A 15,222-nucleotide genomic window follows, 5' to 3' on the forward strand; every position below is an offset into this window, starting at 1 on the left:
GCGGGAACAGAAACGGAAGTTGAAACTGGGACCACGGAGTCACCAGTGCGTCGCATGCGACGGCTAGAGGGTCCCTGGACCTGGCTACGAACTGCGGCACCTTGTGGTTCATCCGAGATGCCATGAGATCGACATCCAGGGTGCCCCAACGGTCGCATATCTGAGAGAAAACCGCGGGGTGCAGGGACCATTCGCCGGACGCTAGGCCCTGGCGACTCAGAAAGTCGGCTGCCCAATTTTCCACACCTGGAATATGGACGGCGGAGATTGTCGGAACGTAACGTTCTGCCCAGCGTAGTATCTTAGCCACTTCTGACATTACCCGTTTGCTGCGCGTGCCCCCCTGATGGTTTATGTACGCTACGGCCGTGGCGTTGTCCGACTGAATACGGACCGGCTTGCCGGAGAGGAGGGGCTGCCAGTGAAGAAGGGCCAGGAAAATTGCCCTGATCTCCAACAGATTGATTGGAAGGAGAGACTCCTGTGGCTGCCAGCGGCCTTGGGCCGCTTTCTGATGGAACACGGCTCCCCATCCTAGAAGGCTCGCATCGGTGGTGATGATTCGCCACTGAGGCGGAAAGACCTCCCTTGGAGAACTGACGCTGGCCGTAGCCACCAAGTGAGAGACTGCCTCACTCTGAGAGGAAGCCGAATAGGACGGTCCAAGGACCTCGTGGTCTTGTCCCAGGCTGAAAGCAGAAACAGCTGAAGGGGGCGAAGGTGAAACTGCGCAAAGGGCACTGCTTCCATGGAGGCCACCATCTTCCCCAGGACCTTCATGCAGAACCGAATGGGAATGGGAGCAGGCCTCTTGAGAGTTCTGATGCCCTTGGCCAGAGTTGTAAATTTTTCCTTTGGAAGAAAAACACGGGCTAGCTCCGTGTCGAATTCCATACCCAGAAAGGTCAGACGCTGGGTGGGGATCAGAATGGACTTCTCCTTGTTGACCAGCCAACCTAGGCGGCTGAGAGTGTCCAGGGTTATCTGAAGGCTCCGGAGACAGTCCTGGCGAGACGAACCCTTGATCAAAAGATCGTCTAGATAAGGGATGATGAGGATCCCTCTGGAGCGAAGGATGGCCATGACGGTCGCCATCACCTTCGTGAAAACCCGGGGCGCTGAAGCTAGGCTGAAAGGGAGAGCTGTGAACTGAAAGTGGTCTCCCTGAAACGCAAATCGAAGATACTTCTGATGTTGCACACATATTGGAATGTGCAGATAGGCATCCCGAATGTCCACCGAGCAGAGAAATTCCCCGGGCTCCATGGAAGCAATCACCGACCGAAGAGACTCCATCCTGAAATGAAGAATCTTCACGTGGCGATTGAGCAATTTGAGGTCCAGAATAGGACGAAGAGAGCAGTCTTTCTTCGGGACTACAAAGAGATTGGAGTAGAACCCGGAAAACCGTTCGTCTGAGGGAACGGGAACAATGACTCCGGCGGAAAGGAGGGAGGAAATGGCCTGCAGAAAACCCGGAACCTGGGCCCGCTGTCGCGGAGGCCGAGACCGGAAGAACCGTCTGTTCGGGAGTGAAGCAAATTCGATCTTGTAACCGGATGCGACGAGTTCTCTGACCCAAGCGTCGTCTACAACGGACAGCCAAGCATCCGCGAAAAAGGAAAGTCTGCCGCCCACCCTGGAAGAAATTCCAGGTGGGGGTGACCCGTCACTTAGATGAAAATCTGCCGGAATTGGCTCCTGCAGATCTGGAATATTGTCCTCTAGATCTCCAGCGAGGAGCGGGTTTGTAGGAAGGTTTCCTCTGATCCCGCTCCCTGGTGGCAGGCGGCCGATCCTGTTGAGTGACTCTCCGTGGCAGGGAAGGGACGAAAGGGCCTGAATGGTCGAAACCCCCTTCTGTTGAAGGGACGTTTTGGTCGAGACTGGGGAAGCGAAGTACTTTTACCTCCAGTGGCATCGGAAATTATCTGATCCAGCTTTGCTCCAAAGAGCCTAGAGCCATGGAACGGCAGATTGGTAAGCAACTTTTTCGAAGTCGTGTCCGCATTCCATGACTTTAGCCAAAGGACTCAGCGTACAGCTACTATGTTGCTGTTAGCCCTTGCTACGCAGCCGGCCGCGTCCAAGGAGGCGGCCAAAAGGTATTTTCCCGCCTGGTTAATCTGATCTACAAGATCTGCCAACTCGTCTTGAGGAGCTGACGCTAAGATGCCTCTGCGAAGAATTTTTGCCCAAGCGGAAATGACCTTCGCCACCCAGGCGGATGCGAAAATAGGGCAGAGAGAGGCGCCAGATGCCTCAAAGATAGATTTAGCCAGAGATTCAATCTGCCTGTCAGTAGGATCTTTGAGCGATGCCCCGTCGGGCAGCGAGAGCACCGTTTTAGAGGCTATCCGGGATACTGGAGGATCTACCTCTGGAGCCTTGGACCACTTAGAGAGCAGTTCTGCGTCAAAGGGGTACAGAACGTCCAAGTACTTGCGGCCTGAGAAACGTTGCTCAGGGCGCTCCCAGTGTTTGGATAAGGTAGTATCGAAATCGTTGTGATTGGGAAATGTTCGAGACGGAGGTCTGGTTCGTCTAAGGAGAACCGAGCTTTCCTGAGCTGGAGCCTCAACCTGTTTAAGCTTTAGTGTTTGGAAGATAGCTGCAAGAAGACTATCGACCATGTCCCGCGTTTTAGAAACGCTGTTCCCCTCTGAGCTAGCTTCCGAATGAGAATCATTGCATGACTGAAGGCTGTCCTCCGAGGAAGGAGAAGGAGGCCTGGGAGCGGAAGGGCCCTGCGAGCTCGAAGACGAAGTGGACAGAGCCCGCTTCCGAGAAGTCCTTCCCTGTCTGTCTCTCTGAAGGTCGCGGTCAGGTGCGGACGACTCACCCCGAGAGGTGGTCGGGGCAGAGGTGGCTGAGGATAGCTGAGGTAATCGTTCTAAGACCTGGACCAGCGACTGATACTTTTGTCAAGTCAGAAACAGACTGTGACATTGTAACGGCCCACTCCGGAGGGAGAGAGGAGGGAAGAGTGCCCTCCGCCCGGGATTCCGTGCGTTCCTGAGATGCTGACATATTGGAAGGACTGCAGGGGGGGCAGAATGGGGACGACTGACCCGATGCCCACTTCTTTTTACAGCGCGCACAGGCGTAATAGGTAGCGGTGGGCCTGAAGCAGAGATCCCCTGAAGGGTTGGGCATAAGTGAACTGCACTGAATGGCCGCAAAAATTAGGGAAAAAACTGCCGAGGAGAGCTAATCCCTGTGCCAGAGCCGAGCCTACCGAGATTCTGTGCGAGCAGCAGAAGAAACGCCGAAGTGTCCCCCAAGCAGCGCAGGAAGGAGTGAAAAACCAGGAAATCCTTGTGCTGGAAGAAGGGGGGGCGGAGCTAGGCGGCTGCGCCGTGATTGGCTATCAGCGACGGAGGGGCCTGACCGAGAGGGGAGGCTGGCAGTCCAAAGAGAAAGAAGCCCTGTGATGGGCTAGAAAAGGCACGCTGAAAGAGCGCGCTCAGGAACGGAGGAGGGAGCAGAGAAATTCCCCTGGCTGAGGGAAAGTGAAAGTGAAAGTGACGGCGCCCGCGCCGGCGCTGTAACCCCTTGCCTACCCCGACATAATGCGCTCAGGAAGCAATATGAAGCGGTCCCCTGCTTGCGACGCTGCTGCGGTGAGTGAAGGGATCCGCAGCGTCTCCCTGACTAGAAGAGGGGAAGGGATAGTGTCCGCATTCCATTGTGTGAGCGCGCGGCAGGCAGAAAGGGCGGGAGATTCAAAAACAGTGGACCTGTAATCCCAAGGTCCAACTTCTCCCATGCACTGGAGCTTATGCGGGGGCCGGAGGGAACGTACAGGCACATACCTGACGTCCCTGAAGAGGATGACCACAGGGGCCCACGGGGAAACGGCAGGCCGCTGGGAGGGGAAGGAGTCCTCTGTACCCGCATCCTGCAGAAGACGGCTTGAACCACCTGCGATCGCCGTCTTCCTCTCAGCCCTGTCCCGAGAGAGGGGTGAGGAGGGGGATTCGGCAAGGACCAGCCACCTGTCCACAACCCTTATCACCGGAAGGTGATAGGGAAAAGTCCTGCCTGCGGTACTGAGAGTTGCGATGTGGATGACACCACACTGCTCGCTCAGCCGCATGATATAGGAAATCAGGGTGATAAATATACCCTGTTTCCTAAAGGAAAAACCTAAAAGATAAAAGAAGACAAAATTAAAAAGTTCAAACTAAACCCTGAAAGAAAAAATTAGATTAATAACTGCGGATCTGGGGAGATCCCGGTCCGCCTCCTACAGACACTAAGCACAAACTGAGGTGCTTGGTGCCTGTCGGTGGGTGTATACTGCCGGGGAGGAGCTAATTTTCTGTTTTTGCATAGTGTCAGCCTCCTAGCAGCAGCAGCATACACCCATGGTATTCTGTGTCCCCCAATAAGGCGATAAAGAAAAGGACTTTCCCTGTTTAGAACTTTTCATTGTCAAAAAACCCGATTATATAAAAGGTATTGATAACGGTTTCTAAAACTCATGCATAAATACCACGTAGGCACAGATAAAATAGGTTTCTTACCAGCAGTTCATGTTAGAATTTGCCATGCCACTGAGAGCATTAGTCAGCCCTGGCCCAGACACCACAAGGCACACAGCAGGTCTGCAAGTGTACAACAAATCTGTATTAATACAATGCAAAGAGAAAAATAGCAGAATGGGCTGGAAATTAAAGAGCATGCAATGTGACTAGTACATGTTAATCTTCGCTTGTGTTTTTGTGCTCACCTGCCGGTAAGGTAGCCCACAGCAGATGCAGCATAGCAAGCCTGAAATAGGAAGAAAATAATGCCTCCGTCACCACACTCACTAAGGTGCTACATACAACTGTACATGGCAAAAGTGACAGCATGGTTCACATGTACAAGGGTGACTTTAGATTGAGGATGGTACTCCAAACACAAGTAGTTATCACTTGATGGTCAGTGACCCTGCTCAGCAGAGCTCCCGTCTGCAAAGTGCCGCAGAATACTACATGGCATCTCTTGAAATGGTGAGAAACTGCTTTAAAACAACCTGTCAAAAACACGTCCAAACCATTAATAAGATTGTGTAGCCCTTTAAAAGAGAAGCAGCTCAATCGCTTTATTACCCCCAAAGCACTGCTGTAGCAGTGAGAATTTGCTTTGTGAAGTTGTTTCTGGGAGGGCACCGAGTCGTAACGATGCACTTACAGCTTCTGAGCCTCAGGCCGCTTTCACATGTCCTGATATTTCCAGCACCGGAAAAAAACGTACCTTAGATATCTGTGTCCGTGTGACCATTTGTGGCATCCGTGTGTGATCAAAGTGCTGTCCATGTGGATACGTACCAGAGCCTAGTTTTGAAACAATCTGATTCAATTTTAACCCTATAACTTTAAAAACGCACACGGAAGGCATCCGTGTGCAGTATGTGTTTACATGGACCCATTGGCTTGTATGGGTCCATGTGATCTGTGCAGCTGCACAAACACAGGCATGTCTACTTGTGGGACACACGTACACACGGTCCATGAAAAAAACACAGATCTGTGCACATACCATTCATTTGAATGGGTCTACATTTGTCAGTGTCTCCGGTATGTGTGAAAAATGTCACCACACGTACTGGAGACACTGATGTGTGAAACCGGCCTCATGCTGTCTTTCCTGACCAGCAGTAGCCTTCCCTGGCTGATAGACAGGTAGTTTGCTCGGGAATACGGCAACTGATCTGTCAATCAGCCAGCAGAGAGTGCTGCAAGGTAGAAAATACAGCGAGGCTAAGAAGCTGTAAGTGCATGGTTACGACTCAATGCACTCCCAGAAACAACTTCAGAATGTGATTTCTCTATGAGAGAGCAGATCTTTGGGGTCATAAAGGGATCAACCTGCTAATCTTTTAAAGGGTTACACAGTCATATAAATGGTGTAAGTGGGGGAGTTTGACAGGTTCCCGTTAATCAGGATATAAATATATAAAATAATGATTTCTCATTTTATAAGTCTTCTATTGATTAGGTAGAGGTGTCTGCCTGAGAATAGATATTTGTATTGTGAAGTTGATGGCGGTCCCATACAGGTCAGAGTTGGCCCATGGGTCGGCCACACAGCTCTACTTACCGCTTGCTCGTTTCTCATACCCACATACTTGATCCCAGCAACTTGAGCAGCGATTGCAATTTCAATGACAGGAACTCCCACAATACCAAACATGTACTTCACACCCTGAAAAACAAACAGTATTAATGATCAATTATTTTTACAATACAATTAAAGAAAACAAACCCCTTCTTTCAGGAGACTTCCCCCCCCCCTCTTCCAAGCCAGATTTCACGTGACCGTTTTCAGCTCCACTATATACAATGCTCAAAAAAATAAAGGGAACACCAAGATATCACATCGTAGATGTCATTGAATGAAATATTGCAGCTGCAAATCTTTATTCATTACATAGTGGCATGTGTTGAGAACAAGAAAACATAAAAATGATCAATGTAAATCAAAATTAATATCCCATGGAGGTCTGGATTTGGAAGGATACTCAAAATCAAAGTGGAAAATCAATTTACAGGTTGATCCAACTTCAGTGGAAATGCCTCAAGACAAGGAAATGATGCTCAGTAGTGTGTGTGGCCTCCACGTGCTTGTATGATCTCCCTACAACGCCTGGGCAGGCTCTTGATGAGGAGGCGGATGGTCTCCTGAGGGATCTCCTCCCAGACCTGGACTAAAGCATCTGCCAACTCCTGGACAGTCTGTGGTGCAACGTGACGTTGGTGGATGGAGCGAGACATGTCCCAGATGTGCTCAATCGGATTCAGGGCTGGGGAAAGGGCAGGCCAGTCCATAGCTTCAATGCCTTCATCTTGCAGGAACTGCTGACACACTCCAGCCACATGAGGTCTGGCATTGTTCTGCATTAGGAGGAACCCAGGACCAACCGCACCAGCATATGGTCTCACAAGGGGTCTGAGGATCTCATCTCGGTACCTAATGGCAGTCAGGCTACCTCTGGCGAGCACATGGAGGGCTGTGCGGCCCTCCAAAGAAATGCCATCCCACATCATTACTGACCCACTGCCAAACCGGTCATGCTGAAGGATGTTGCAGGAAGCAGACCGCTCTCCACGGCGTCTCCAGAATCTGTCACGTGTTCAGTGTGAACCTGCTTTCATCTATGAAGAGCACAGGGCGCCAGTGGCGAATTTGCCAATCCTGGTGTTCTGTGGCAAATGCCAAGTGTCCTGTACAGTGTTGGGCTGTGAGCTCAACCCCCATCTGTGGATGTCGGGCACTCAGACCATCCTCATGGAGTCGGTTTCTAACAGTTTGTGCAGACACATGCACATTTGTGGCCTGCTGGAGGTCATTTTGCAGGGCTCTGGCAGTGCTCCTCCTATTCTTCCTTGCACAAAGGCAGAGGTAGCGGTCCTGCTGTTGTGGTTGTTGCCCTTCTACAGCTCCCTCCACGTCTCCTGGTGTACTGGCCTGTCTCCTGGTAGCACCTCCAGCCTGTGGACACTACATTGACAGACACAGCTCGCATTGATGTGCCATCCTGGATGAGCTGCACTACCTGAGCCACTTGTGTGGATTATAGTGTGTCTCATGCTACCACGAGTGTGAAAGCACCATCAACATTCAAAAGTGACCAAAACATCAGCCAGAAAGCATTGGTCCTGAGATGTGGTCTGTGGTCCCCACCTGCAGAACCACTCCTTTATTGAGGGTGTCTTGATAATTGCCAATAATTTACATCTGTTCTCTATTCCATTTGCACAACAGCATGTGAAATTGATTGTCAATTAGTGTTGCTTCCTTAAGGTACTGTCACACTTAGCGATGTACCAGCGATCCCGACCAGCGATATGACGCGCTAGTGAGCTTCCAGACAGGCAGATCTCACCAGCGACATCGCTGGGGACGGGGGGGGTCGCTACTTACCTGTCACACCAGGCGATCCTGCGTCCTCCCGCCCGGCTCCACGCGTCGCTCGTCGTCACAGCAGGAAGCGCCGCAGGAAGCTGACGACGAGAAACAGTCCTGGACATTCTCGCGCGATCAGCGATAAGCAGCGGGTTGTAGGTATCAGACACAGTGATATCGCTAGCAATATCGCTATAACGTCACAAGTTATAGCGATATTGCTAGCGATATCGCTTAGTGTGACAGTACCTTAAGTGGACAGTTTGATTTCACAGAAGTCTGATTTACTTGGAGTTAGATTTTGTTTTTTAAGGCTATGTGCACACGTGCGTTTTAAAACGCTTACTAAAAACCGGACTCCTTCCCAGAAATCGCGCGTTTTTTTCCGCGCGATTTCACCGCGATTATGATCACGATTTTGCCGCGATTTTCGCGTGCGATATTCAAGCACTTTCCAAGCGATTTGAAGCATCGCTTGGAAAGTGATTGACAGGTTGGTCACACTCGTCAAACATAGTGTTTGACAAGTGTGACCAGGTTTTTACTATTGAGGCCGCCTATGCGGCATCAATAGTAAAAGATAGAATGTTAAAATGCTAAAAAAAAAAAAAAAAAAAAAAAAAAAAAAAATCGGGGTATATTTACCTTCCGGCGTCCCGCGCTGCATTCCCGGGCCTCAGCGTTCCCAGTAATGCCTTGCGAGACCTGTGATGAGGTAGTCTCGCGTTGCTATAGCGATCTCGCGAGACCGCTAGAGTCACGCGAGACTATGTCATCACAGGACCTTGCCGCAAGGCATTACTGGGAACGCTTAGGCCGGGAATGCAGCGCGGGACGCCGGAAGGTAAATATACCCCGATTTTTTATTTTTTATTCTTTTTTTTACAGGGGTATGGTACCCAGGGCCTGGAGGACAGTCTCCTCTCCTCCACGCCGTGGGTACCAACCGCACATGAGACGCTTAACTTCCCGCATGGTGGGCATAGCCACATGCGGGAAGTAAGCGATTCTCATGCATTCCTATGGGTGCGGAATCGCGGCAATTCTTTGCGATTCCGCACAAAGAATGAGCATGCTACGATTTTTTCCGCTATGCGATTCCGCCGCGGAAAAAAGCGCAGCATTAGCACAGCATGTGCGGAATGCCATAGGAATGCATGGGGGGGCGTTCTGTACACGATTTTTAAGCGTTTTCGCGCCGAAAATTGCGGCAAAAACGCTTAAAAATCGCCACGTGTGCACACAGCCTAAGTGTTCTCTTTATTTTTTTGAGCGGTGTATAATGAATACTGGGGATATTCTTTCTAGAAGACCCCTTTACAGCAGATCTGTCATCAAACTGCATATTTTTATTAAATAAATAGCTCTCTTAGACCTGATGTGACTGGTGTATTTGGACTCATGAGCGCTGGCACTCTATAAAGGACATGACGACAAGGATTCCCAAAAGCAAATTCACCAGCCTCATCTGGACAAAAGTTGTGTTTGATACCGTATGCAGAGTCTAATGCGTAATCTGGAGACAGATCTGCTTTATTGTGATTTTGAGGTCAATGTCTCACAGGGTTTCATTGCAAATAGAGATTACTTTTTCAATAACGATGATTCCCATCAGGGCTGCGGAGTCGGTAAGCCAAACCTCTGACTCCTCAATTTCCATGACACTGACCACCAAATAGGGCTCCGACTCAGAATCAGACTCCAGGACCCCGACTCCACAGCCCTGATTCCCATCATATGACTGGAAATTGGATGAGCTGAGCTTAGGAGCACTGTAATCCTGACCTTATGGTCCAGGTATACATAGCGACGCTCCAACGATACGACCCAGTAAGGATCGCTGGTACGTCGCTACATGGTCGCTAGTAAGGTGTCAAACAGGCAGATCTACTAACGACGCAGCAACGATACGGCGATCGGTATAACGACCTCAGCGGTCGTTGGGACCTTGTCACACAGCAGCTATTCTGACGACTCAGACCTCGATAGGCGTGCTTCAATGAGGTCGCTCGTCGTTGTTATGGCGTCAAACACAGCGATGCATGCTGCCAGCGGGATGCCAACAATCAAAAAATGGCCCAGGACATTCCAGCACGATCAGCGATATCGCAGCGGGTGGCCGGTCGTCGCTATGTGTCACACGTAGCGAGATTGCTGACGAGGTCGCTGTTGCGTCATAAAACCTGTGACGTTTCAGCGATCTCGCTATGTGTGAAGTACCCCTTAGGTTCTACAGTATTAACATTTTCCCTTTTCCATACAAAGTTCCGTGAAAAGCAGACAAAGGTATGACGGAACCAAGATGCCATTTGGCGTTTTTCTTGGACTAGACTTGCATTGGAGAGCTTATTTTACCATACAGTGCACCGGAAAATGGGAATTTCCAAGTGTGAAAAAATTGCAAAAATAGTGCAATTTCCACAATAGTTTTTTTTTTTGCCCCATGTTCACTAAATGCTAAAACTGACCTGCCAGTATGATTCTCCAGGTCAGTACGAGTACACAGATACCAAACATGTGTAGTTCCTTTTTTCATTTAAGTGGTGAAATTTTTTTTCCAAAGTTTGTAAAGACTGGTTTTTACCGTGTCGCCATATTCTGAAACCTGTAGTATTTTCACTTTTAGGGTATGGGCACACGCTGCGGATTCTGCTGCGGATCCGCAGCGGATTTGGTCCTGTTTTGTACAGTACCATTATAATCAATGGAAAACAAAAACCGCAGTGCACATGGTGCGGAATTTGCCGCGCTTTCAAAACCGCAGCATGTCACTTTTTTGTGCGGAATCCACAGCGGTTTTACACCTGCTCCATTGTCCAGGTGTCAAACCGCAAGCTACATGGCATATAAACCGCAAAGACCTGCGGATTTTGCAAAATCCGCGCGGAAAATTCCACAGCAGAATCCGCAACGTGTGCACACACCTTTAGGGATTTGGGGCAGTGTGAAGGCTTATTTTTTTGCGCCCGGAGCTGACATTTTTAAGGATAACATTTTGGGGTAGATATGATGTTTTGATCGCCTCTTATTGCGTTTTATTACAATGTTGCGGTTGCCAAAAAAAAAAAAAGGTTCTGGAGTTTAATTTTTTTTTCGCATTACACAGTTTACTGATCAGACTTACTTTATATTTTGATAGGCTGGATATTTCTGAACACAGCAATACGAAAATGTGTATTATTGTTTTATTTACAATGGGGTAAAATGGGAGTGATTTTAACTTGTGATTTTTTATTTTTCTCATAATTGTAAAAACTCCTCCCCCCCTCACTTTTTACTGTACTTCATAGGGCCCTTAGGAGACATGAATCATCAACAATCTGATCGCCTGTAGTATACATAGGAGAAATCATGGTCTAATATGAACGCCGGCCGTTCGCCAGCATTCACAGAAGTATCATAATGACAGGCACGGGGGTGTTCTGCATGACAACTCCGGAATGACGCGTTTCTGTCCAGAGCATGTTAAATCTCACAGTTAGAGACTGACATCGGAATTTAACTGATTAAGATCTGCAGGTGGAGCTCCGATCCACCTGCGGCTGTTAAAGGCACATGACAGCTAACTAAATCAGCTGTCATGTGCGGGCTCAGCATCGGATTCCGCATCGAAGTCAGGGACACGGCATATGACGTAAATATGCCATGAAGGGGTTTATACCCTGTTTATGCAGGCAGGCCACAGTAAGAGACCTGTAATTTATTTATTATACCTTGCTTAGATAGCGCTATCATATCATACATTATCATCACTGTCCCCATTGGGGCTCACAATCTAAATTCCCTATCACTAGCTCTTTGGAATGTGGGAGGAAACCGGAGAACCCGGAGGAAACCCACGCAAACACGGGGAGAACATGCAAACTCTTTGCAGATGCTGTCCTTGGTGAGATTTGAACCCAGGACCCCAGCGCTGCAAAGGAACAGTGCTAACCACTGAGCCACCGTGCTGCCATTGTTCTTGGCTGTGCGATGTTTACACGGGACAATTATATTTTGCATTATTTCACCCGACCAATGAGCATGTTGCTTGTTCATTGGCAGCCTGTTTACATGGTAAGATAATTGTGATTTTTTTTTTTTCTTTTAAGAACTGGGCGGCTCGTCAGTGTAAACGCAGTTTAAGTTGATGGGACCAATAAGGATTCATTGTGATTCGCTAAAAACTGGACCCGTTAAAGAGAATGATCAGGCCACTGTTAGAGAACTTGGGCCAACCCCAACTTACTGATGTGACTGGTTGGGTGTCCAGTGCCTAGCGGAGGTGCGGTTCACATACACGGTGATGGTCAGTAAGGTCTCATTCAGGCAGACGTGGCTTCTCCCAAATCATTTCCATCAGTGCACGGTCACACGTAAATAAATAAATGGCATATCGTCTCCTGTGCACTGCGCTGCCAATCACGGACAGAACACAGACTGGACACGGATGTCAGCCACGTGCTGCCCGGGATTTTCAACGAGCCATACACTTGTATGGGTAATTTGATCCTTGATACAGATCCAAAAACGGACGTCTCCACAATTTATTTTTTTAAATGGACAAAAAAAATAAATACAAAACTTGTTATCAGCAAATTGAATATAATGGGAAGGTATCAAACGTATGTGAAAAAAAACAAACGTGTGAATGAGGTCGAATCAGCCCCAGATCAGCGGCTGCAGGGACAATGGCCGGGGGGGGGGCAATCATGGCCAGGGGCAACAATAATGGCCAGGGGCAACAATAATGGCCAGGGGCAACAATAATGGCCAGGGGCACCAGCACATAGGAGAACACTGGGGCTGCTCACAGGGACTAACAGGCTGAGCCGCCATAGGTGTCCCACACTGACTGCTGAGCACAGACCCTGCACGGTGGGGGAGGGGAGGGGACCACTACTCAAGGTCTTTGTCCTGCAGAATCCTAAAGGAAGAGGAACAATAAGCTGCCCCGGACCACCAGCACGGAGCTCCGCTCAGTGGGACAAAACCTGCTGCTCCAGTAATCCTGAATCCCAGGGGGAACTACAGGTCCCAGCAGCTGCCCGGTAACCCACAACCACACAACCTTCTGCAGCAGATCGGTCAGTGACCGGGTGCCTGAGCCCACACAGCAGATCTTACTTGTGTCACCAAAGCCTCTGCAATGATCTGCGCCCCGGTGACTTCCCCTTGAGCCGCCATGTCCTCCGCTCCGTGGCCGTGCACTCTCACTGACTTTGCTCTGTGCTCCAGCGGCTATTTTGCGTGGCCCCCTAGTAACGTCACATCGGTCCCGCCCACACCGCGCCCCCTAGTTACAAGACTGTGGAAAAGCGGCGCAGAATGCAAGTAGGAGGCGGAGCTAATGTGTCATTCTACCAATCAGCTGCGAGGCAAAGGCAGTTTCCCTCTCTTATCCGAGTCTGTGCCACAAACGGAGATGCAGGGGGCGTGGACGGTCCAACGTCCAAAGCGGATCGGTGTCAAGGGTGAGTGGTGATCGGGGTAATGGCCGGGAAGAGGGAGGATTCTGATGCTGCAGCTTGTGCTCCGCTTACTGCAGCAGCGGTGTCACTGTCACCTATCGATCTCTACTGCCACCTATTATCACATGTGTGTGATAGATTCTGGGGCTGAAATTCAGCCCTGGCATTTGAAATCACACAGGCCCATGCTGTCCCCGTCCCCAAGCATCAGATGGGATATATTCCTAATATTATCCTGCATGGAGGGAAGGAAGATTTACTACAAGACTTGTATGTCTAATGATACCCGTGGCTGCTGGGGTAAGTGATGGAGTCAGCGAGTTTGTGCTCCGTCACAACAGTTAACAGTATGGGTGTGTTAGACATGGATCCTGTTAACAACGTAGCAGACAAGGCAGCCCACAACCAGACAGGCCCTTCTAGCATTTGCCAGAATTGCCAGCTGGCCAGTCCGGCCCTGAATATCTCACACACTTTCAGTGCTTGGCAGTGCTGTGACTAGCCCTGGCCCAGAGCCCCTGTGTCTTGGCCCTGTTGTGGTTTGGTGCTCTAGTTACATGTGGTTATAGGTGTTATCCAAGGTACCTGAATAGTTTCCCACAGGCAGGATTACTGGTATATAAGTATATTAGCGATACTCACCGCTGCCCCCCTCCATTCTGGTGCTGCGTCCCATCCCTGGACTTGGACAAGTTCCCCAGTCGGTATTTTAGGGCAATGTTCTACTCCCCTGCTATTGAATCTTAGCTCTGTTCCATTACTGGAAGTTCTGACCCCCCCCCCACAATGTCCTCTGGTGACACTCGGGGTCGTTCACACTAACACATGTTCGGTCCATGTGCTGTTCATGGGTGCCACAGATCACACACAGCGCACACACCATGTTCGCCACGGTGCTGGTGCACATGGTCGTTTCTCCACGTGGTCCTGTTTCCTGAGTAAATACCTCAAAGTATTTTCCAATTTTACACAGTCAAGTCCACAAAATCTAGCGCTTCTGAGTCTCCGCCGCTGCTCCCTCCTGTGTCTGTTATTGTCTGCAGTGTCGACAGCGCTGCAGCCAATCCGTGAGCTCAGCAGCACACAGTCAACTCAGGTAGGGCCGCTAAGCTCACTGATTGGCTGCAGACAATAACAGACACCTGGGACGGCCAGGGGAGAGGGGTTTTGCAAAACTGGAAAACCCCTTTAACTAAACAAAGATCAGAATATGTAGTCAATATGTTTTCATACATTGAAGTAATGATGTGGACCGTGCCGTAACTATAAACTTCGGGGCAAAACTTCTTAGTGGGGCCCCTCAGCATTTCAATTACTAGAGGTTGTGCGGAACGTGGTGAAGCCTGCTACGCATTGTTGTATACAACACACAGGCTTCACCACGTTCCACAAGACCTTTAATAGATTTTGTTTATGATGCAAGTTTTAGAAGTTAAATATTCAGTGAATATGTTTGGAAAATTAATAAGGTGAATAATAATTCCAAATATTGCACAATTTTCAAATAACTGTATGTTTATTAAATATTAAGTAGTTTTAAACAGTATACATTTAAACTTTGTTCACTTAAACATAACATTACTTAAACATGACCAATTTGTTCAGTTTTAAACAGCTACTTAAAGATTTGTTTCCTAACTTTCAGAGAAGCGAATTCATCAATTACTTTGTCACAGTTGATCTGTTGAGCTCGATCATTCTCAGCTGAAAGGAAAGCTAAGCTGCTGAGTCTTTCTTGAGCCATAGTACTTCTCAAGTAGTTTTTTATGAGTTTAAGCTTAGAGAAGGATCGTTCAGCCTTAGGCCTCTTTCACACTTCAGTTTTTTTGCATCAGTTCAAATCCGCCAAAAACTCAGACAAGCGGATCTGTTCTTA

The 15,222-nt window shown here is 49.1% G+C and overlaps 2 protein-coding genes across 2 annotated transcripts in view; one reads left to right on the forward strand and one right to left on the reverse strand.

Moving 5' to 3' along the window:
* Positions 1-13,158, reverse strand: part of HACL1 (2-hydroxyacyl-CoA lyase 1) — a 55,609-nt gene extending 42,451 nt beyond the window's left edge. The window contains exons 1-4 of the mRNA XM_073550720.1: positions 13,003-13,158; positions 6,091-6,195; positions 4,736-4,776; positions 4,530-4,610 (exon numbers count right to left, since the gene is read on the reverse strand). Of these exons, the coding sequence (XP_073406821.1) occupies positions 4,530-4,610; positions 4,736-4,776; positions 6,091-6,195; positions 13,003-13,062 (287 nt within the window). The 5' untranslated portion in view covers positions 13,063-13,158. The remainder of the gene's footprint in view (positions 1-4,529; positions 4,611-4,735; positions 4,777-6,090; positions 6,196-13,002) is intronic.
* Positions 13,159-13,228: 70 nt separating this feature from the next.
* The window catches only part of BTD (biotinidase), a 59,858-nt gene continuing 57,864 nt past the window's right edge, over positions 13,229-15,222 (forward strand). The window contains exon 1 of the mRNA XM_073550721.1: positions 13,229-13,349. The gene's annotated coding sequence lies outside the window, so the exon portion shown is untranslated. The remainder of the gene's footprint in view (positions 13,350-15,222) is intronic.

This window comes from Dendrobates tinctorius, unplaced genomic scaffold (genome assembly GCF_039654945.1).
Source record: "Dendrobates tinctorius isolate UK_male_01 unplaced genomic scaffold, ASM3965494v1 ptg000167l, whole genome shotgun sequence".
In the NCBI taxonomy this organism is placed as follows: Eukaryota; Metazoa; Chordata; class Amphibia; order Anura; family Dendrobatidae; genus Dendrobates; species Dendrobates tinctorius.